Genomic DNA, 24,524 nt, shown 5'->3' with positions numbered 1-24,524 from the left:
GTGTTGACGTGGTGTGAATAATTTTTTTTTATAGTTTTTTTTTTTTTTTAATGGCAGCTGAACTAAAATATCTTAAGAAATTCTTTTTCATTATAAAGGATTCCTCATAGTATTTTAAAGCAGTTAGATAAGGTCAACATGAAGGCATCTTTGAAATAATGAAATGTTTAACAGAGATAATGAGAATATTGGAATATTTATAGAATTTAAATTAAAAGATTTAATAAAATATGTAAAAACTTAAATTTTTTAATAAAATAAATAAATATTTATCATGCGACAACTGATTTAATTTTTGATTTCTTTGTAGATAAGCCCATCTGTCGTCCCGACCAAAAGAAAATCTATGGTGTGGCTCGCAATGAAGCGGCAGAAATTCTATGTGAAGTTGATGCCTTTCCTCCACCCGAAAATTTTAAATGGTCATTTAATAATACAGCCGAAACATTTGACATGCCACAAAGTGGTTTTCGAGCACATTCAGCACAAGGTTCAACATTGACATACACTCCGGTCAAGGTATGTATTAAAATAAATAAAAAAAAAAAACACAAACATTTTTTCTATATTAGAAAAATAAAGAACGAAATCAAACAAATAAATTATGAATTTCAAACTAGGGGCATGATTATAGTAATTAGAGCAAACGAACAAAAGAGACACAAGTATACAAAATATAAATTTATAAATATATATTTTTTTTTTGTTCTATTACAAATAACCGTTATTAATATCAAAGACCAGAAAATAAGCAAAATTTTTCTGAACAATTTACAAGGATATAAAATGCCAAGGATGATTTTAAGCAGAAAAAGGAATTAAAACGAAAATGATAATTTTCGTTGAAATATAGCAAATTAAAATGAATATGGCCTTTAAATATTGTATTTAAATATTAAGCATTTATATTGTCCTTTAATTGATACATTTGAAAGGTCATTTGATTTGCTTTTATTGTGGGTGGAAAAGTGCTAGAAATTACTATATATAATTATAACTTCGCACAATTTGTTGGCACCATCAGATGGCATAAACTTTGTTAATAGAATTTTGAAAAAAATAAACAATAATAAATTATTAAAAATATATTAACAGACATTTAAGTGTATATAGCTAAGTGGTCTTTAAAAATGCACTTAGTAAATCTATACCTACAATGACTGATAATTGTACGATAGAAGAAAACTGAAGCAAGATTAGAACTGGAGCAGCACTAGAACAGAACTAGAACAGAGCTAGAAACAGAACTAGAACAGAACTAGAACAGAACTAGAACAGAACTAGAACAGAACTAGAACAGAAACTAGAACAGAACTAGAACAGAACTAGAACAGAACTAGAACAGAACTAGAACAGAACTAGAACAGAACTAGAACAGAACTAGAACAGAACTAGAACAGAACTAGAACAGAACTAGAAACAGAACTAGAACAGAACTAGAACAGAACTAGAACAGAACTAGAACAGAACTAGAACAGAACTAGAACAGAACTAGAACAGAACTAGAACAGAACTAGAACAGAACTAGAACAGAACTAGAACAGAACTAGAACAGAACTAGAACAGAACTAGAACAGAACTAGAACAGAACTAAGAACAGAACTAGAACAGAACTAGAACAGAACTAGAACAGAACTAGAACAGAACTAGAACAGAACTAGAACAGAACTAGAACAGAACTAGAACAGAACTAGAACAGAACTAGAACAGAACTAGAACAGAACTAGAACAGAACTAGAACAGAACTAGAACAGAACTAGAACAGAACTAGAACAGAACTAGAACAGAACTAGAACAGAACTAGAACAGAACTAGAACAGAACTAGAACAGAACTAGAACAGAACTAGAACAGAACTAGAACAGAACTAGAACAGAACTAGAACAGAACTAGAACAGAACTAGAACAGAACTAGAACAGAACTAGAACAGAACTAGAACAGAACTAGAACAGAACTAGAACAGAACTAGAACAGAACTAGAACAGAACTAGAACAGAACTAGAACAGAACTAGAACAGAAAACTAGAACAGAACTAGAACAAACTAGAACAGAACTAAACGAATAGAACAGAACCTAGAACAGAACTAGAAACAGAACTAGAACAGAACTAGAACAGAACTAGAACAGAAACTAGAAACAGAACTAGAACAGAACTAGAACAGAACTAGAACAGAACTAGAACAGAACTGGAACCGAAACAGAACAGACTAGAACAGAACTAGAACAGAACTAGAACAGAACTAGAACAGAACTAGAACAGACTAGAACAGAACTAGAACAGAACTAGAACAGAACTAGAACAGACCTAGAACAGAACTAGAACAGAACTAGAACAGAACTAGAAACAGAACTAGAACAGAACTAGACAGAACTAGAGCAGAACTAGAACAGAACTAGAACCAGAACTAGAACTAGAACAGAACTAGACAGAAATAGACAGAACTAGAACAGAACTAGAACAGAACTAGAACGAATAGAACAGAACTAGAACAGAACTAGAAAACAGAACTAGAACAGAAACTAGAACAGAACTAGAACAGAACTAGAACAGAACTAGAACAGAACTAGAACAGAACTAGAACAGAACTAGAACAGAACTAGAACAGAAACTAGAACAGAACTAGAAAGAACTAGAGCGAACTAGAACAGAACTAGAACAAAACTAGAACAAGAACAAGAACAGAACTGGAACAGAACTATTACCACAGTACTAGAACGCAAATAGAACTACAACAATCGAGATCAGTATCATTAATATTTGAAAAAAAAAATTTAACTTTTACCAAATGTCAACGCACTGCAACGCAAATAAACCAAATATATGTAGATAAGTTTATAATTTTTGTATAAAAGTCTAAGTAATCTGGCCAATTAATCAGCACACCTTACCGCTGTATAAATTATTTAACATTCAACACTGACACGACTTAAATTTATTGTTGTTGCTGCTCTGGCTACAATAATTCATCAATCGACTTTTGATATTCGATAAAATCTTGTCAGTGGCTAATGTCTGTTGGGTGCTTAATATGTATGTATAAACAGTGATTGGACACTAGTAGGTAAATACCGCTAGTACAGAATTTTAGTCTCTGAAAAACACCTTGTCTGGCATTAATATTTAAATATATATTTTTTTTTTCGTTGTCAAAGGTAAATAGACAAAAATCTGATATATTAATATTTAACCCAATATTGTCAGGTAAAGGTATAGATATTCTTTATATTGCCACCAGCGAAAGAAAATGGGGTTTTTGCATGTATTGATTTTATCATTCTGTTGTATAGCGTAATAGGTATTGTACATTGAACCACAAAATATTGTATTTACCTTAATTATTTGCACCCACTCACATTTTTCGTAGATTTTTTGCAAAGATATGAGTATATGTTTTGAAAAGGTTTGGTGACCAGACTTGACTTTTATTACAATTTTGCCATGTAATTATATGATTGAAAGGTTTAGTGGGGGAAAAAGTTTAACATGCTTTAAGCCTTAATGGAAGCGGTTTTACCGAAGAAGAATTTTTGTAAAAACAATAAAATGTTAGAGAATTACATTTAAATAAATTAGGTCAAATTCACTTTAAGAAATATTATTAAATAATCTCCAGAATATTCGTTCAAATTTTATTTTAATACTACGATCAGCACTACCTAGAATTTTAAAAGGGCTTTTCAGATATCCCTAGTATTCTAAAACTTTATCAGCTTTACAAGCACAACAAGAACTTAAATAAACTGGGTCAGAAAACAATAAAAACAAACCTAAAGCCTGGAATAAACAACAAGTACCTACAGCATGAATATAACAGAAAAAAAACAACGAAAAACCCATTTTGACTTGACAGTTGTTGTATGCGATTACCGCGATTTAGGTGGATATTTGAGTACAACAAGCAAACGAATACGAGCAACAGCTTTAGCCAAAAAAAAGTAATAAAAATACTAATACAACAACAACTACTACTACTTTTAGTAGTAGTAAAAGTAGTAGCTGTTGTTTGCGAAAAGTACTTACTGGCCATAGTACTTATGGCAAAAATTACACATACACCAACAATACAAATATACACAAATTTTAGCGAAAAGTATACATGCATACATACTCTCAATCCCACGCGCACACAAACCAACAACTACAAAAACAAACAAAAAATTGTTGAAAGAAAAAACTACTAACACTTTTACGACCACAACAAATGCTAAAATTACTCCACATACACATTCCTATACATACATATGTATGTATATGCATATGTATATATGCATGAGTTATATTGTTATATTATGTATGTTCGCCTATGTATATGAACATTTACAACTATAACCAACAAAACCAACATACCCAACTCCTCCACTACTATTACAACTAGTCCTATGTACATATGTATTATAGTGAAAGTACTATTGCAACTGTTTCTCTTTGTTTTGTGTCAGCTAATATTAAAAAGTTTTGTTGAATCATGTTATGTTATTGCTGTTGTTTTAGCGTTTTGTTGTTGCTGTTGTTATTACTACTGCCCGACTTAATGTTACTTTATATGTTACACTATTTCCAATATGTTGTTTTATTTTTTTGTTTGGTTTTTATATCTAATATAAAATTTTATAGCAATTTAATTAGAGAAAAGTATGGAAAATATTAAGGAAACAGAAAAGAAAAGTTATTTTTTTTAAACAGCTATAAAATTTATAAAAACTATATAAAACTATAATTAGTTTTGACATGCATGTTACAACTTGAAAAACTTACTTAATATCGTTATTATATAGTAGTAAAATTATTTTGTATAGAAATAGCAACGCTCTCAAAATATTTGAATATATTTTCTTTAAAAGCCTAGCAAGGATAGTGAAAGTGCTCCAGCGTTACCATATCCTCTTCGAATGCTTTATATTTGTCTGCTACCTATGTATGTATCAACTAAGTATACATAGAATCATAATAACCTCATACTTTCTATGAAGTCTCGTCATGACTTTATGGTCCCTTTTTGTACTTTAACCAAAAAGCTTTTTAGGAAAAATTAAGTATTTTAGCAAAAAGTAGCTCTTTGCAAAGTAATATACTTCACAAAATTGAAGTCTACAAAAAAGGATTTAAAAAAATCACTTAACTTTTTTACAAAAAAAAAAAAAAAAATAAATAAATAAAAAATATTTCGCGAAGATAAATAAAGCTTTTTAACAAAAAGAAGCTTTTTTTGAAAAATTATATATTTCACTAAAAGTAGCTCTTTCCAATGTATGTTCTTCGCAAAATTGAAGTCTACAAAGGAAGCTTTTTCTCCAAAAAATATTTCACTAATCCAAAAAAATAAAGACATTTTAACAAAAATAAATTATTTCGAGAGACTTATTCACAAATAAAGCTTTTTAACAAAGCTTTTAAGAAAATTTAGCTTTTTACCAAAAACAAGCCTTTTAACGAAATAAGCTTTTTAACAAAAATAAGCTTTTTTAACATAAAGAAGCCTTTTAACAAAAATAAGCTTTTTAAGAAAAATAAGCTTTTTAAGAAAAATAAGCTTTTTAAAAAAATAAGCTTTTTTTAACAAAATAAGCTTTTTAACAAAAATAATCTTTTTAAGAAAAATAAGCGTTTTAACAAAAATAAGCTTTTAAAGAAAAATAAGCTTTTTTAAAAAAATTAGCTTATTTAACAAAAATAAGCTTTTTAACAAAATAAACTTTTTTAACAAAAATAAGCTTTTTTAACAAAAATAAGCTTTTTAACAAAAATAAGCTTTTTAACAAAAATAAGCTTTAAAAAATAAGCTTTTTTAACAAAAATAAGCTTTTTAACAAAATAAGCTTTTTAACAAAATAAGCTTTTTAAAAAAATAAGCTTTTTATCAAAAAGAAGCTTTTTAACAAAAATAAGCTTTTTACCAAAAATAAGCTTTTTAATAAAAGTAAGCTTTTTACCAAAAATAAGCTTTTTAACAAAAATATGCTTTTTCACAAAAATATATTTTTTAACATAAATATGTTTTTTAACAAAAATTATTTGTTTAACAAAAATAACCTTTTTAACAAAAAGAAGCTTTATAATAAAAATAAACTTTTTAAGAAAAAGAAGCTTTTTAACAAAAAGATGCTTTTTAACAAAAACTTAAAGAAGTTTTTTTTTTTTAAAAAAGAAGCTTTACAAAAAGAAAATAAAGCCTTTTACAAAAATAAGCTTTTCAAAAACAAAAAGATTTCTCACAAAAGAATAAAATTTAAATGGTCCTTAAAAGAAAGCTTTCTTTAAAAGTTACTAAAATTAAATAAAATTTAATAAAGCTTTTTCTTCATAAAAATACTTTTTTTTCGACAAAAAGATAAATTTTAACAAATTTAAGCTTTTTAACAAAAATAAGCTTTATTTCAAGATGACAATTTTTTCCAAAAAAGAAGCTTTTATACAAACAGAAATTGTATTTTATATTATATTTTTTAAAATAAATTGTTTACAAAAATTACAAAAACAAGCCTTTTACAATAATAAGCTTTCCAAAAAAAAAAATAAAAAAAAATTCTCACAAAAGGATAAAAATAAAATGTAAGTTTTTTTACACAAAAAAAAAATTCTTAAAATGTAAATTAAATTATATTTAAAAAAGCTTTTTTCTTTAGAAAAATATTTCTTTTTATAGAAAGGCTTTTCTTGAGCAAAGCCTTTCTATTCTTCTTGACGAAAGTTCTAAAATTAAAAAGAGCTTTTGAGTCGAAAATTTTGTGAGAAACTCAGAAATATATACACTTCGAAAACAATCCTGGTTTGAATTATACACAAATTTTCATAAGCTTTCTATTCTTCTTAACCAAAAAGTTGGCAAACAATTATCTCACAGATACAATTGCTTTTCTGAAAGAGCATACTGGCTGATAGATATATTTTAAAGGAATATTGGTCCATTTATTTTGTCCACTAGATTATTAATATTTTAAGCTTTGACATTAATTAACGTATGCTGCAATTGAAATATACATATGTTATTATCGCAACGTAAATGAGGATCACAATTTGAAACTTATATGAATTTTTAAATAAAATTCTTTAGAAATATTAACTTTCATTTGCATATGGCAATGTTTTTAGATAGTTTTGTTTCACAATAAATGTAAACAATATTATCTTTCTAGCTAAATACCAAATCCTGCAAAAACCAGAAAAGAATACAATAATTAAGGGCAGGAAAAGCGCGACAATTAAATAAATGACACTATGTTAAATTGAAAATGGTGTAAAACCACTTACAGCGAACATGTCATTGCTAAAAACAATAAATGACTTGTTTTGTAAAGGTTTTTAAGCGGAAAAATTAATAGAAAAAAATGAAAAACTACCCAACACATAGAAACAAAAAGCTTGACAACTACTACAATAATGGAGAAAAAAAGTAATAATAAGAGAGAGCACAATAAAATTTGTGTTGCAAAAAAGGTTGAAAATACACACAAACACTGATATGTATGTGATGTTTTCTAAAAATTGCATTGGTATGTTAGTTTTTTTTTGGTTGATTGCTGTCGTGTGTCATAAGGATATGTATGTATGAACAAGTACACACAAATGTTCATGTATTGATGTGGTTTTAGTTAGTCAAGTTAGTTTTGAATGTATGATGGGCCAACATAAGTGCATTACTGTGTACAAGTCGCGGTAAACATACAAGTGCCAACCAGTCGTCATTGTCATTTTCTAGTCATTACAGTTTTTTGGTTAACTTTGTTCTAGTAGTTAAAACTAACAAAAAATTGCGCAAAATGTTAAAAACGAAATTATATCTAGTAACAATTACTAAAATTGCAGGTATAAAATTTTATATACTTCTTATGTACTGAAGTAAGAACACACACATACATAAAGGCTTACTTCCAAATAAGTACATACTAGTTATAAGCATAACCTTTCCCTTTTCCTCGCTTCAGTTGCAAGTATTATGTTTAAAATTAATACACAACAGCACAAACGTTAATGACATAATCGTATGCGCTAAAAATATACATATATGCATATTTGTAGTTTTGCTATACTTGTTCCTTTCATGGTTGACTAAAATTTGAACATTCCTTTATGTTGTATAGTTACTACTGCTGTTGCTGCTGTAAGTCTATATTGTTATTAGAGAAAATTGAAATTATGTTGTCAAGGTTTCGTTGAGGAAATCGTACATAAAATATCAATTAGTATGATTTTAGAATAGTAATGAGAATTTATATTTGCTTTTTGAGGTTTGCATTACCTGCAGTTATTTCACCAGTTTCACCAGTGAAAATTAAATTAAAATCTTGTACAAAAGTAGGAAATTTTCATTAAAAGTGGTATAATTATAAAAAAGAGAATAATTAGAAAAGAGTCTTAATGCTTTACTTCTTCAATTCATTACAATGTGTTCTTGATTGAAGCATTTTTTGTACATAATTAATATTTTTTTGTAAGACGGATATCAAAAAGAAGGCTTCTTTACAAAAATAAGCTTTTTTTGAAGAAAGTTGTTTTATTACAAAAATAAGCTTTTTTAAGAAAAGCATTTTTTATAAAAGGAAGCATTTAAACTTTTGAGAGAAACTTTTTTCAAACATAAGCTTTTTTACAAAAGAAGCTTTTTTCAAACATAAGCTTTTTACAAAAGAAGCTTTTTTACAAAAAAGAAGCTTTTTTACAAAAAGAAGCTTTTTTACAAAAAAGAAGCTTTTTTACAAAAAAGAAGCTTTTTTACAAAAAAGAAGCTTTTTTACAAAAAGAAGCTTTTTTACAAAAAATTAGCTTTTTACAAAAAAATAAGCTTTTTACAAAAAATAAGCTTTTTACAAAAAAATAAGCTTTTTACAAAAGGAAGCTTTTTTAATAATTTAAGGACCACTATTTGTTAAACTTTTAATACTTTTTAAGATATTTTTTTACAAAAAGAAGCTTTTTTTACAATTTTTTTTTTACAAAAAGAAGAGTTCTTCAAAATTTAATCTCTTTTACAAAAAGAAGCTTTTTTAATAATTTAAGGACTGCTATTTGTTAAACTTTTTAAAATTTTTAAAATATTTTTTTTTTTTTTTCAAGTAGAAGCATTTCATAAAAATATACTTTTTACTACAAAAATATAGTTTTTACTACAAAAAGAAGCTTTTTTACATAAAGATTTTTTACAAAAAGAAGCTTTTTATTACCGAAAGAAAATTACAAAAAAATTACAAAAACAAACTTTCTTCGAAAATAATATCTTTTACAAAAGCTTTTTTAATAATTTAAGGACTTAAGATATTTTTCTTTTTCAAATAGGAGCATTTCATATTTTTTTTTTTTTGAAAAAAGCTTTTCACAAATGAAGTTTTTTTAATAAAGTAGCTTTCTACAAAAGGAAAGTGTTTACAAAAAGAAGTTATTTTACAAAAATAAAGCTTTTTAAAAAACAAACTATTTAACAAAAATAAGCTTTTATAAAAAAATAAGCTTTTTTAAAAAAACAGCCACTTAAAAAAAATGATTTACACAATAATAAGCTTTTCACAAAAAAAAAGTTTTCACTAAGATAAGCTTTTTGCTTCAAAGAGATTTAATTTTTGAAAATAAGCTCTGTTAAAAACAAATTTTTTAACAGATATATGTTTTCTTCTAAAAGAAGCTTTTTAACACAAACCAAGCTTTTTAGCCAAATTTACCATTTCACAAAACTGAGTCCACTATCCCTTTAATTTTTACAGCCTTCCTGTTAGTCTGTCTGTTCATCTGTCTGTCCATCTATTTATTGATCTTTATCTCTGCCTTCTTCTGCTGTATTCGTCTTTCTGTCTGTTTGTCTATTTATTTTATTGTCCATTTATGCACAAATATATCTGTTTTTAATGTGACTTACATAATATAACCGTTAAGTTTTTAATATGCATATACATATGTATGTCTGCATTATTCATTAATTTTTCCATTGAATATCAAAAAGCTTTTACTATAATATATAACATTCTCTTTGATAGAAACATTTAAAAAATTCATTTGATTACTTTGAATATCATTAAACGCTTTGTTTTATTATAATTTCCTACTTATGTATAAAAATTTTCAATTAAAATTCAATTTATCTAAATTTTAAATTCTCAGAAATGCTAATAGGAAAGTTTTTTTATCTTTATAAATAAAATGTCATTGCACATCATTCCAAGTAACAGGAATTCCACATAACACTTGCAATATGCATTTCATACATATGGTCAACATTTCATTTCATCAAGAAGATGATAACACACAGAAAATTACTTATGACAATTAATTTGTAGTTTATAGAAAAAATATGCACATTTAATATAAAACTGAGAAAAAAAACTAATATTTGCATAGTTTACAAAAATAAATGAAAACCTAAAGCAATAACAAAATAAAATAGAGAAAGAGAGAACAGTGGTAGTAACAGGAATATTAAATTTTATGAATATTTCCGGTCAAACAATTATGATGTACATGTTGACTCTTATTATTGTTATTGTTGTCACAAGAACAGTAAGAACAAAAAAAAAAATATATATATATAACACAAAAAAAATAAAAATTTCTATATATGTACGTGTTTTTAGCAAGAGATCCTTGCATGCTTAGGGTGAGTTATGTACATATACATATATATTTTGTTATTATTTGTTTGTATGTATATGTGTTTATTTATTTTCTTCTTTTTTTTTTTGTCGAAAATTTGAGTGTTTATGATAAAATGTGTGAAAACATGACAAATGTGTATAAACATTTATATTCTTTATTTTCTTTTGTACAAATGAAAACAAAACAAAAAATTATATTTACTTGCTACCATCATGCTTTTGCTCTCTGCCTCTTTTGCTCTGTCGTTTAAATGTTAAATATAAAAGTGTTGATGTTGACATTTCTAAACGTAAAGATTTGTTTTTTTTTTTTTTTTTGTTCCTATTATTATTATTATTTTTGTAGGTTTTTTTTTAGTAACAAAAACTAACTATTTTATGTTTTTATTAACATGTCATAGTTATACACATAAGTAAATAAATATGTACATGTTTTGTCAAAAATAACCCCCATACGACTAAGCAATAAAGCAAATTGTTGTGCATACACATTCCACATTTATATTTGTATTTAAAAAATTTTTAATTAAATTTTATGTCCATTGTTACTGCGTTGTTTTCATTTTCTCTATTTCTGTTGACACAATAAAACTAAAATATTAAAATTATGATTTTTTTGTATGATATTTAATAAAAATTCCAGAAATAGTTTTGAGAGAAGATAAATCTAAATAACGTAGATTATTTGATTATTTTTGTAATACATATATATATATATATATATATATATATATATATATATATATATATATATTTTTTTTTTTTTGAAATCATTTCATTTTGTAGGATAAGGATATTTTTATATATGTATGTTAGGATTGAGGTTATGCAAAAGAAAATTTTAATTGATAAATATTAGGGGAGGGCTTTGTTATTGCTAATTTTATAATTGCATTCAGTCTTTGAAAATTTCGAAGAAGCAGTTGATATATTTTATAAAGTTTCAGTATAAATTTTGGTATTCAACATACCTAGTTTCTAACAGTCTTATGCCAAAACCATTATTAAAGTTAACAATGGTTTACTACACATTTTTTTATATAAAAACAGTTTCGAACAACAGGAGATCGAATTTCTATTGAAAACGCAAAAACTAAAAGTAATGTTATACTAACTGAATCTGGTTTAATTTTGAGAGATATGTGTGTATGTGAAGTGTTTCGAATTGACCCTTTATAATACGAATCACGGGGAATACTTAATGGCGTAAATTATATAATAATCATACGTCCCGTGTTTTTCATTAAAGTTGCTCCCTAAAGTATGCTACTTATCCGATACTAATATATGTAGTTCAGTAGTTCACAGGGCGAATACTTAATATTAGAAATTAAATAATAATAATACGTCCGGAGAAACTCAACTGTGTTGACTGATTTGTATTGGATGGCAAAATAGTATAAAAATGTTAACTAACTAACTAACTAACTAACTAACTAACTAACTAACTAACTAACTAACTAACTAACTAACTAACTAACTAACTAACTAACTAACTAACTAACTAACTAACTAACTAACTAACTAACTAACTAACTAACTAACTAACTAACTAACTAACTAACTAACTAACTAACTAACTACTAACTAACTAACTAACTAACTAACTAACTACTAACTAACTAACTAACTAACTACTAACTAACTAACTAACTAACTAACTAACTAACTAACTACTACCTAACTAACTAACTAACTAACTAACTAACTAACTAACTAACTAACTAACTAACTAACTAACTAACTAACTAACTAACTAACTAACTAACTAACTAACTAACTACTAACTAACTAACTAACTAACTAACTAACTAACTAACTAACTAACTAACTAACTAACTAACTACTAACTAACTAACTAACTAACTAACTACTAACTAACTAACTAACTAACTAACTAACTAACTAACTAACTAACTAACTAACTAACTAACTAACTAACTAACTAACTAACTAACTACTACTAACTAACTAACTAACTAACTACTAACTAACTAACTAACTAACTAACTAACTAACTAACTAACTAACTAACTAACTAACTAACTAACTAACTAACTAACTAACTAACTACTAACTAACTAACTAACTAACTAACTAACTAACTAACTAACTAACTAACTAACTACTAACTAACTAACTAACTAACTAACTAACTAACTAACTACTAACTAACTAACTAACTAACTAACTAACTAACTAACTAACTAACTAACTAACTACTAACTAACTAACTAACTAACTAACTACTAACTACTAACTACTAACTAACTAACTAACTAACTAACTAACTAACTAACTAACTAACTAACTAACTACTAACTAACTAACTAACTAACTAACTAACTAACTAACTAACTAACTAACTAACTAACTAACTAACTAACTAACTAACTAACTAACTAACTACTAACTAACTAACTAACTAACTAACTAACTAACTAACTAACTAACTAACTAACTAACTAACTACTAACTAACTAACTAACTAACTAACTAACTAACTAACTAACTAACTAACTAACTAACTAACTAACTAACTAACTAACTAACTAACTAACTAACTAACTAACTAACTACTAACTAACTAACTAACTAACTACTAACTAACTAACTAACTAACTAACTAACTACTACAACTAACTAACTACTAACTAACTACTAACTAACTAACTAACTAACTAACTAACTACTAACTAACTAACTAACTAACTAACTACTAACTAACTAACTAACTAACTAACTAACTAACTAACTAACTAACTAACTAACTAACTAACTAACTAACTAACTAACTAACTAACTAACTAACTAACTAACTAACTACTAACTAACTAACTAACTAACTAACTAACTAACTAACTAACTAACTAACTAACTAACTAACTAACTAACTAACTAACTAACTAACTAACTAACTACTAACTAACTAACTAACTAACTACTAACTAACTAACTAACTAACTAACTAACTAACTAACTAACTACTAACTAACTAACTAACTAACTAACTAACTAACTAACTACTAACTAACTAACTAACTAACTAACTAACTAACTACTAACTAACTAACTAACTAACTAACTAACTAACTACTAACTAACTACTAACTAACTAACTAACTAACTAACTACTAACTAACTAACTAACTAACTAACTAACTAACTAACTAACTAACTAACTAACTAACTAACTAACTAACTAACTAACTAACTAACTAACTAACTAACTAACTAACTAACTAACTAACTAACTAACTAACTAACTAACTAACTAACTAACTAACTAACTAACTAACTAACTAACTAACTAACTACTAACTAACTAACTAACACTAACTAACTAACTAACTACTAACTAACTAACTAACTAACTAACTAACTAACTAACTAACTAACTAACTAACTAACTAACTAACTAACTAACTAACTAACTAACTAACTAACTAACTAACTAACTAACTAACTACTAACTGACTAACTAACTAACTAACTAACTAACTAACTCTAACTAACTAACTAACTAACTACTACTAACTTACTAACTAACTAACTAACTAATTAACTAACTAACTAACTAACTAACTACTAACTAACTAACTAACTAACTAACTAACTAACTACTAACTAACTAACTAACTAACTAACTAAATAACTAGCTAACTAACTAACTAACTAACAACTTTTTCAGAGGTTGTATTTTTGCTTATATCTCCGCTATTTTTGGACAGATTTTACTGATTTCAAATGGGAATCTTCTCGAAAGCATGTCCGAGAGAATTAGTTTTTAACTCTGTTGTTGGTGGTGTATTTAAAATGCTTAAAATGCCAGGTTATTGCATGTTGGTACGGTGATAGCCCTTTAATCGACCTATGCCTTTTTATTGGAAGTTGGAGCCCAATTAATTAACAATTAATTGATAAAATGCATTATTATGTTCTTTGTCTCCACCAATTCAATCAAACATAATCTCAAGTGAGTTAAAGAAAACGAAAGCACGCATTTAATGCAAACAAAGCATAACTTGGAAACAGTTATATGGAGTAATACACTCAATTGGTGCGAGTGAGACGTAACTCTGTCGAAAGCTTGGCAACAAACCCAAGCCTGATCTTCCTTAAGGAATAATGGCGATGACGCGAGAGTTGTTCCCCAACTCAGACCTGAATTACGACTAGAAAAGATTATTGAAGATTTGGACCTCAAAGATATATACAGACATACAGAAGGACGGACGGACGGACATGGCTTAATCGACTACGGTATCTATAAGGATCTAAAATATACATATGTGTATATACTTTATAGAGTCGGAAAATTATATTGTAGAAATTACAAATGGAATAACAAACTTATATATACTCTGTTCACGAAGGGGAAGAGTATGAAAAGTGTAGCTTTACCCCGATTTAATTGCTCATTCAAAGATCACAAAAATATTAAACAAATTTCTGTGAATTCACTGATTTTCATCACATTGCAATGTAGAACAATTAGTGAACTATTTAAAGTTAAAGGGGAAGGGAATGAGTTTACTATATATATTTTTTTTAAATTATAAATTTAACAATCTAGTTTTTAGGTACAAATTATATCCTAAATAATATGAAAAGTATTTAAAAAACTTTTTCTAACAAAATAACATTAATTTCAAAAACTATTTCTATACAATATATCTAATCAAATTTTAGAAATACATACACATAATATATGTATATTATCAAACAGAAATTTTACACTCATGTACACAGTAAATATTTTGTCACTTCCGTTTTCCGTTTATACGGCATCCGTTTTACAAGTTAAACTATACGAACAACAATCACATGTATTTATGTATATGAATTTATATGAAAACCCACACATATTTAGCATATATAAATTTGGTGTATTCATCCTTAAAATATGTATGTGTTTTTTTTCTATATTTTTATTTATTTAAATTGTTTTGTTTGTAACGAAGTTATTCAACTCATATGTTGGGAGTAAGGAAAAAACTATTTTACAAAAAGGAGAAAAAAACTGTGATTTCATCCAAGTTTCTTTTAGTTTTGCATATAAAAGTCGAAATGTCACTTACAGCAACGGAAATTGCTTAAAAATAAAATACAATAAAAATGTAAAGAAAATCTTTTTTAAATACAGTATTTGTATTTTATATCTCTTCATACAATATATTTTTTCTATAAAAAAGTTTGTGTTTGTATTAAAAACTGTACGTTAGTTAAGCATCTACGTTTAGCCCAAGTTTATGTGCGTAGGTATTTTTGTGGCAAGTATATGCTGACTAATGAGCTTGTAGTTGTAAAGGAAATAAAAAATATATTTACCAAATAAATTCCTCAAAAAAATCTATAGATAATGCTTACAAAATATAAACGCAATTTTTTCCTTAAAAAAATATTACAAAAAGAGGATAGGAAAACATGTAGTCTTTATCTATGTACACTTTTTTTTATTTTCAACAAGTTTGCCACCCTCTTATATTTTAACCGGATGCCGGAAACAGCAAATATGACAACTAAACGGAAGGGATTTTTGTGCATTCAATTGAAGGGAAAAACTGTTTCATATTCAAAATAAATTGTGTACACACATAATATGTAAAAAAAAAAACTTGTGTATGTTTAATATTGTATATGATTTGTATGAATTTGTTTAAGTTTGAAGGTTATAACGAGGGCGTGTTTTACTTTTGGAGAATATACATGGTAACGCCTTTTGGTATGAAGTTTATTCAAGGTTTAAAATGAGTGAGTGAGTGCCTTTTGCTGATTATAAACCTGACATTGAAGTTTTTCGTTTTTTTTTTTTATTTTTTGAAGGGACTATGAAAAGGGGTTTTAAGGATTCATATTGCCTTTTTCCTAAATTGACGTATTTTTATTTACATTTTATTTTCTCCTAATTTGAGGTTTAAGTTTATTTGATAGATTGACAACAGGGTTTTACTAACGAAAGGCTTGGGAATAAAGTTGAAGGGAAGGTGTCAATGTTAGTCAAACATGTTTGCTTGCATTAAAAAATAGGAATCAATTGAATGTTTAAATATAAAGGGCTCAAAATTTAAAAATTTAGAAATTACCTGAACACTAAACCCTAAAAAGTAATTGTAAAAAGAACTAAACTTAAAATGAACCAGCACTAACTAGATGTGAAACTAGGACTATGCACTAGAAACTAAACTAGAACTGAACTAGACTGGAACTAGAACTGAACTAGAACTGAACTAGAACTGAACTAGAACTGAACTAGACTGAACTAGAACTGAAACTAGAACTGAACTAGAAACTAGAATGACTAGAACTGAAACTAGGACTGAACTAGAACTGAACTAGAACTGAACTAGAACTGAACTAGAACTGAACTAGAACTGAACTAGAACTGAACTAGAACTGAACTAGAACTGAACTAGAACTGAACTAGAACTGAACTAGAACTGAACTAGAACTGAACTAGAACTGAACTAGAACTGAACTAGAACTGAACTAGAACTGAACTAGAACTGAACTAGAACTGAACTAGAACTGAACTAGAACTGAACTAGAACTGAACTAGAACTGAACTAGAACTGAACTAGAACTGAACTAGAACTGAACTAGAACTGAACTAGAACTGAACTAGAACTGAACTAGAAACTGAACTAGAACTGAACTAGAACTGAACTAGAACTGAACTAGAACTGACTAGAACTGAACTAGAACTGAACTAGAACTGAACTAGAACTGAACTAGAACTGAACTAGAACTGAACTAGAACTGAACTAGAACTGAACTAGAACTGAACTAGAACTGAACTAGAACTGAACTAGAACTGAACTAGAACTGAACTAAACTGAACTAGAACTGAACTAGAACTGAACTAGAACTGAACTAGAACTGAACTAGAACTGAACTAGAACTGAACTAGAACTGAACTAGAACTGAACTAGAACTGAACTACTAGAACTGAACTAGAACTGAACTAGAACTGAACTAGAACTGAACTAGAACTGAACTAGAACTGACTAGAACTGAACTAGAACTGAACTAGAACTGAACTAGAACTGAACTAGAACTGAACTAGAACAGAACTAGAACTGAACTAGAACTGAACTAGAACTGAACTAGAACTGAACTAGAACTGAACTAGAACTGAACTAGAACTGAACTAGAACTGAACTAGAACTGAACTAGAACTGAACTAGAACTGAACTAGAACTGAACTAGAACTGAACTAGAACTGAACTAGAACTGAACTAGAAGAATTACTTTTAACATTTTGTTTAAATAACTGATTTACATATGAATTTACAAAAGTAAATGATTCACTTATAAGATCTTTTTCAATCCTAACAAAATATTATTATTAAATAGCAAACAAATTTACATTAAATATTTAAACATATTATTTTTGTTGTTACATTTTCTAAACATCATCGTTAGCATTTGCTTGCATCCCAAAAATATGCTACATGATTTGCATACATCTTTCAGATTTATTCTCTGCATGCACTTACACTTTGTTGGTTTCTTTTTTTCAACATTTTCTATACACTTTAACATTGTAAATCAAATTTTAACATTTCAAAAAATAGAGAAGAATATAAGAAAACAAGGTGTTATTTAGTTATAAATAAATTATAACAACATTTCCTGATTTATGATGATTGTCTATTTAAAATGCATTTTGTTAAGTTTAAAGCATCAAGGATAAAAATAGTGAAGTTGACTGTAATAGGTAGAAAATCATGTTGATGTTTGTTCATATATTAAATAAAGGGAAAATATGTATTTTATATAAATTTTCAAATTATAAACTAAGAACTGCTTTCTCCCAATAAACCAAAGAACGATATGATAGCGAAAACGGTATTGCTTTTAAAGGGCGATTATGATATCATATTTAATTATTTAAAACGATATTATTATAATATCGTTTTATATTATTTTGTTTCCAATAAAAAAATTAAGAAAATACAAACATTTGAAAAAAACTTCAAACATAAAAATAATTTCAATAAAAATTTTCGAACATAAGAAAACTAAAAAGGATATTAAAATAAAATCGACTAAATTATTGATAAATAATCCAAATAAATACGCGAATTTCGTTCGATACTTCAGTTTTGTGGTAAGTTGACATGTATGCAATTTTGAAAAGTTTCAGGTATTTGCAAGACAATGCATAATGTGATGAAAAATATGATTACTTTAAAATATGTATTAATGTATGTATGTAAATATGTATAAATGAATGCAATCCTTCCCTTTTCAGGCTTTTTTATATGTATAATAGCGAAATATTAAGTTAAATAGCGTTTAAAATTAAATTTTAAGAATAAAAGAGCATACAGAAAAAAACTGAAAAAGGCGATTTAACTATCATTATTTTTGGAAATTATGATAGCGAAAACGATATCATAATTTTATGGAAAAACGATATCATAAGGAAAGGTGCCATTTAGTACGTAAATACTATCGTTCTCGATACGAGAACGACTATCACTTATGATATTTTTTATCACCTAAGTGATATCGTTTCGATATCGTTATAATATCGTTTGGTTTATTGGGCTATGATGTTAATATTTTAATGATAATATAATTAAAATTTAATAGAAGGGTACTATATAAGCAAATATATCAGACTAGGCTTTGTAGGCGTATAGGGTCCAAATTTTTAACATAATGCTATACCTTTTCCTTGCGAATTTTATTGAGACTTAAGGTTTTTGGATTGGACTAGCCTGTGAACTAGGATGAGTCTATTAAATGAACTGTCTATAGACTAGTTTATTCACTATTCTAGTGACTAGTATATGGACTATTCTAAGGACAAGCTTATATACTATTGTATGGACTAATATATGGATTATTATAGTGACTGGTCTATGGTCTATTTTTGGACTATTCTGTGGACTTTCCTATAGATTATTCTATAAACTACTTTATGAACTAGTCTACAGACATATGTTTATATGTATATGGGCATCCTAGTTACTAGTTTTTGGAGTCTAAGGTTTTCTGCAGAATTTGCAATGTCAAGGATGAAGAGGAATATTTCGAATACCTTCTTTATCCATGTCCTCCAATTTAAGAATGACCACTCTGAGAAAAATGCATCCTAGCATCCTAAAATTATGCAACGTTTTCAATTCACAAACATACTTAAAATTCCTGTAACGGCTCATAACTACACATGTCCGTCAACTATCTCTCAGTTGTTTTTCTCTTACTCTCTCTCTCTCTTTTTATCACTTTTATCACAACAATTTTCTAAACATGTTTTAAGGCGGATGTTTTTATATGATAATAAAATTCCGGTTGTAGAATTTATATTTCTATTTTATTGTACACAAACACAAACATACATATAAATATTAAAATTTTATTTAAGTTATATTTGTGTATTCTGTATAACTGTCATTCAAATGTTTGCTCCACACATATTCATACACATACTAAGCCATAAATAATCCTTTTCTGATAAACAAGAAGACTCTGTTAAATGTAAATGTTTGTATTATTTTATTTTTACAAAAAAAAGAAACTGGCATATGATAAGGTGTTGCTTTTGACAGTTTATTATATTGTAACGCCCTACAGGTTTCAAAGTTTTTGTTTAAGTTTCATAAGGAAAATTTTGGATTTATACTTTTTTCATGAAGATTGATAGAAAAGTGTTTTTAAATGTTGAAGTATTAAGACAGTTTTTTTAATATGCTAAATTAATACTAAATTACTTTTTTCTATATCTTAATAGAATATTTTTTCTCCAAATTATTTTTTTTTTTTACTCCAATATGTTTTGCTAAAAGAAACTGTAAAATAATTTTATTTTTAAAGCATTTGCTCTTTTTCCAAAACTTTGTAAACAATTTTGAGCGTTAATTAAATGACATGGTTGGCAAAAAGTTAAAACTTAAGTGTAGGTTGGAAAATACTTCTATATAGACAATTTCTCTTCGTTATTTGCTCCCTAACAAAAATATCTTTCAGGGCTTGACTTTATAATGTTGTTTTTTTTCTCTCTTTTTTTTTTGGGTTCCATTTGCTGTAAAGTCAATGTGAACCATTGCCTGTTATAAATTCTTTTTTATTTGTTGTTGGTTGTAATGTCCCTTTTTTCTTACTTTGTTGGCCAAAAGCTAAAGTGGAAAAAAAGTTGTTATAGCAATTTTGTTTTTATTTTGTATATGTGTATTAGGGTGATCGATTATTCGACATTTTCCAAAAACCGGTTTTCGAATAGTTCGAATAGTTGACATTTAAAAAAAAACCGGTTGATATTTTTCAAATTCAGAAAAAACCGGTTAACCGGTTTTTCATTATAAATAAAAAAAAATATTTTAATTTGAAAAACTTAATGTTTATGTTTAAATTTGATTAATAAAACATGGCCAGAAATGATTTTTAACAGTTTAAAAGATTATAACTATAGATCTAGTCGTCTGATTTACATTATTTCATTAATATAAAAAAAATAGGAAAAAAGTGGGTCACTTCTGTTAAACATAAGGTACTATGTAATCCTAGCTTATTTCAAAAGCCCTGTTTAGGACAACACTTCCATAAAATAAATTTTTTTAATTAATTAGGAAAATCAAAAAAGTTTAACCAAAGGAGCTTTAGAAAAATATACGCTAGTTCCTCGACTCAAATAATTTTAAAATTTAGCTGTATTATTATTTACTTAAAAATTTCATTTAAATAATCTTTGAATACAAAGCAAATAAAAGTATTCGAAATCGGTTTTTAAAAAGTGAAAAAACCGGGTTATTCGATATTCGAAAAATCAACATTAAGAAAAAACCGACACTGGTAAAGCAGAAAAAACCGGTTTTAAAACCGGTTGAAAAATCGTGTCGATCACCCTAATGTGTATATATGTACCATATTCCTTTTAATGTTTTTCTGTTGCCAAAGTTGTTGCTACTGCTGCTCTTGTTGTTGTTGTTATTCTATGTTGTAAAGTGATAAATAAGCAGCAATTTGTGTTGACATTTTTACGAAAAAGTGATTTTAATTTTTAATGAGCATCGACTTGAAAGTTAAACATAAAATTCTCTAAAGACTTTTTTTAGCTTTTTTTTTTGCCATGTTGTTGTTATTCTCGTTGCTATTGCTATATATTTCTCTAGTCTGTTTCTTTTATTTAGTTGTCATACTATTTTGTTACTGCTGCTATTTTGTATGCATGTTGCTGGTAAATAAAATGTATAAGTATGTAGCTGTTGACAGTAGTGATTAAAAGTGTCGTTATTTATTTTTTTTTTTTTTGAAAGAGAGCTCTGAAATTGAAACTAAAGGGCTGTTAAGTTTTTCCAAAAAAGGGAAATATTTTTAAGGTCTATCTGTCAGTTTTATGTCCATTATCTGTTTATATAGAATTGTTTGCATATAATTTTTCTATGTAAATAATACTTTGTTAAATATGGTCGACACAGGCCTAAAATTTTTAAATATCTATTATAAATGATTATTTTCTTTAGTTCAATTTACAAAAATATATATCTTTTTAAAAGCCTGAAAAACATCATTCGTTTAGTAAAGTACTTTTAAACACTTCTTTTGTAAACGTTGCACAGTGGTATAGGAAAAAAAAAGAGGGAAATAATTCGGTAACTTCTAAACGGTTAATCCGATTTTAATGAAATTTGGTATGCACAAAGAGGAGGTGTTGTCGAGTTTAGGTTTTGAATTTGGACCTTATAGGCCAACCAGGGGCCCGGCGGGGGGTCCTCAAATTAGGACACCTCGGCTATGTTAAATTTTTAAAACGATCCTATTTCTTCATTTGAGTTCCGATTTAAAAAAAAATTTGTATATAGAATCTCCTCATCGAGCACTATAAAAAATGTCGTCATAGCAGTAAATTATCTCTTATAGTTTAGGAGATATTCGCATTTGAAAATTAAAATTTTAAAATTTTTACCGTCCTTACTTTAGTTTTTTGATAATAGCGGGTCCAAATATTCCCGATTTTCGCCATTTTTTTTTTATTCGCTTAACAACAAGTCTATATATCAAGCAGTGAAAGAATTATGTAAAAATCATGACTGAGTCCAAAGTTATAGGCATTTTAATTTAAAAAATTAAAAAAAGGCGATTTTTTGCCATTTTTTTGGGAAAAAAGTATCTTTTTCTTTTTAAGTTATCTAAAAAGTTTCTAAGAAGATGTATATAGAATTTATACTTTTTACATAAAATACGATAAATGAAACAAAACCTAAAAATTTTTGATACCGAGGGGACCAGATCCATCCAAAAAAACCCTATTTTTTATATAAAATTCAATTTTGAGCAAAAATTCTCAAATCGCATAGTCGATATCAAATTATAGTGACCTGTTTTATATGACCCAATATGTTCTTAATCATTTTGTAACGGGTTTCGATAACCCCGCCCCTGGTATGGATATAATAGGCAAAAAACCAAAAAATCCCATTTTTGGGATTTTTTAAAACTTTTTTGGGAATTCCGGGATTTCTAATAAGAAAATTCGAAATTTTTATTTAATTTTGGATTTTGAGTAAAAAAATCTACCTAACTGTAAAATTTCATCAAAAAATATTCATAAATAAAATTTTTATTGCAATTTGAATAATTTGTATCTTCGCAAAAACTGAATAAAAAACATTTTTTAATTTTTTTTAAAAAAGTATTCCGCGAATTTTTTAATTTTCAAAAATTATATACAGTTTTGAAAAAAAGACAAAATTACCTTTTCATTGATATATAACATGCCTACCTAATGTTTTTTAAGTGACAAATTAATTAGGGAAAACTCAACATCTTTTAGAGAATTAACCTAGTACTATTATTTTCATCCATACATTTGTTAGGCATGTTTTACTACCTAAATTTTTATGAATTTTTACAGCCACTTTTTACGATTAATCTTTTATTCTTTATCCCTAAAAAAAATTAACAAGTATTTATTTTATATAAAAATAGTCTTTATTTATTTTTTTTTTTTATAAATTAATATAATTTTGTAAAATAATCGGTATCACAGTAGTCCATATCTAAAAGATAAAGTAAATCTTTAAATTCATGAATATTTTCAAATGCTAACGTTTTGTAGCAAATCCAACGTTTCCTTATAGTAGATAAAACAGGATCAGAAGATAGAATCAGATTATTAAAAATATCTTCATTTTGAGACTGCCTAGAACACTTCCTTGAGCTAAACTGATGAATATGCTTAAAGTCTCTATTCCTCGATTCTTGGGGTTCTTCTGTAAGCTCTCCTAAAGGCAGAATATTATGTTCTATGATGACCTTTCCATGACATAATATCTTGTGAACTGTAGGTGTCATTTCTTTCCAGGGATATAATTCCAAAAGTAATTTAGAAACTTTTGTAGAATACTCTCCAAATTTTGTTGCGTTCACTTTATGCTTGCTATTTATCGCCATTAGAATAATATTGACCTTTTGCAGTAAATCCATACTAATTCCGGTTATTTCGGAAGTAGTTTCAAAATGTTTAAAAAAACGTTTGTTATTTGCACTTTTGTTTGCATTTTCCGGTATGCTTCTGTACTTTAAATCATATGCTAAATGTAGAAAATGTTCCAGAAATCGTATGCGAGCATGTAGGGGGGATATTCCAAATTGTAATGTTTCCTCATTTATTGATCTTTGCTTGGAAATATTCGAAAATTCTGATTTTTTATCACCACATATGTAGCAGTACCAAGTAGATGATGTTCCTGTAATGGCATTTCCAACTTTCCCATCAATTATTGTAAGTTTTAAATCATAGGACATGTTAAACGAATAATTTTCTATTTCGATTGTTATAGGTTCCAAGTTTTTAATTTCTGCTTCAATACGATTTATCAAATCTTGCGTTGTTGTTTTGGATTCCTTTATATACTCAAAGCTTATTGGCCTACAAAAAGCTTTGGATCCTGGAGTCGAATTCTTCCAAATATCATCGAAACTGGTTGATGGA

The 24,524-nt window shown here is 27.1% G+C and overlaps 1 protein-coding gene across 1 annotated transcript in view; it reads left to right on the top strand.

Annotated features, from left to right (window-relative positions):
• Positions 1-310: 310 nt before the first annotated feature.
• LOC119613765 overlaps positions 311-24,524 on the top strand; it is a gene marked incomplete at its 5' end in the record, with an annotated part of 48,184 nt that continues 23,970 nt past the window's right edge. The window contains one exon of the mRNA XM_037969796.1: positions 311-519. Coding sequence (XP_037825724.1) covers positions 311-519 — 209 coding nt within the window. The remainder of the gene's footprint in view (positions 520-24,524) is intronic.

Source organism: Lucilia sericata, unplaced genomic scaffold (assembly GCF_015586225.1).
Source record: "Lucilia sericata isolate MDLA Ls3-8-SP2 unplaced genomic scaffold, ASM1558622v1 Contig002296F_arrow, whole genome shotgun sequence".
Taxonomy (NCBI): Eukaryota; Metazoa; Arthropoda; class Insecta; order Diptera; family Calliphoridae; genus Lucilia; species Lucilia sericata.
This window is presented reverse-complemented; position numbering and strand designations above follow the sequence as displayed.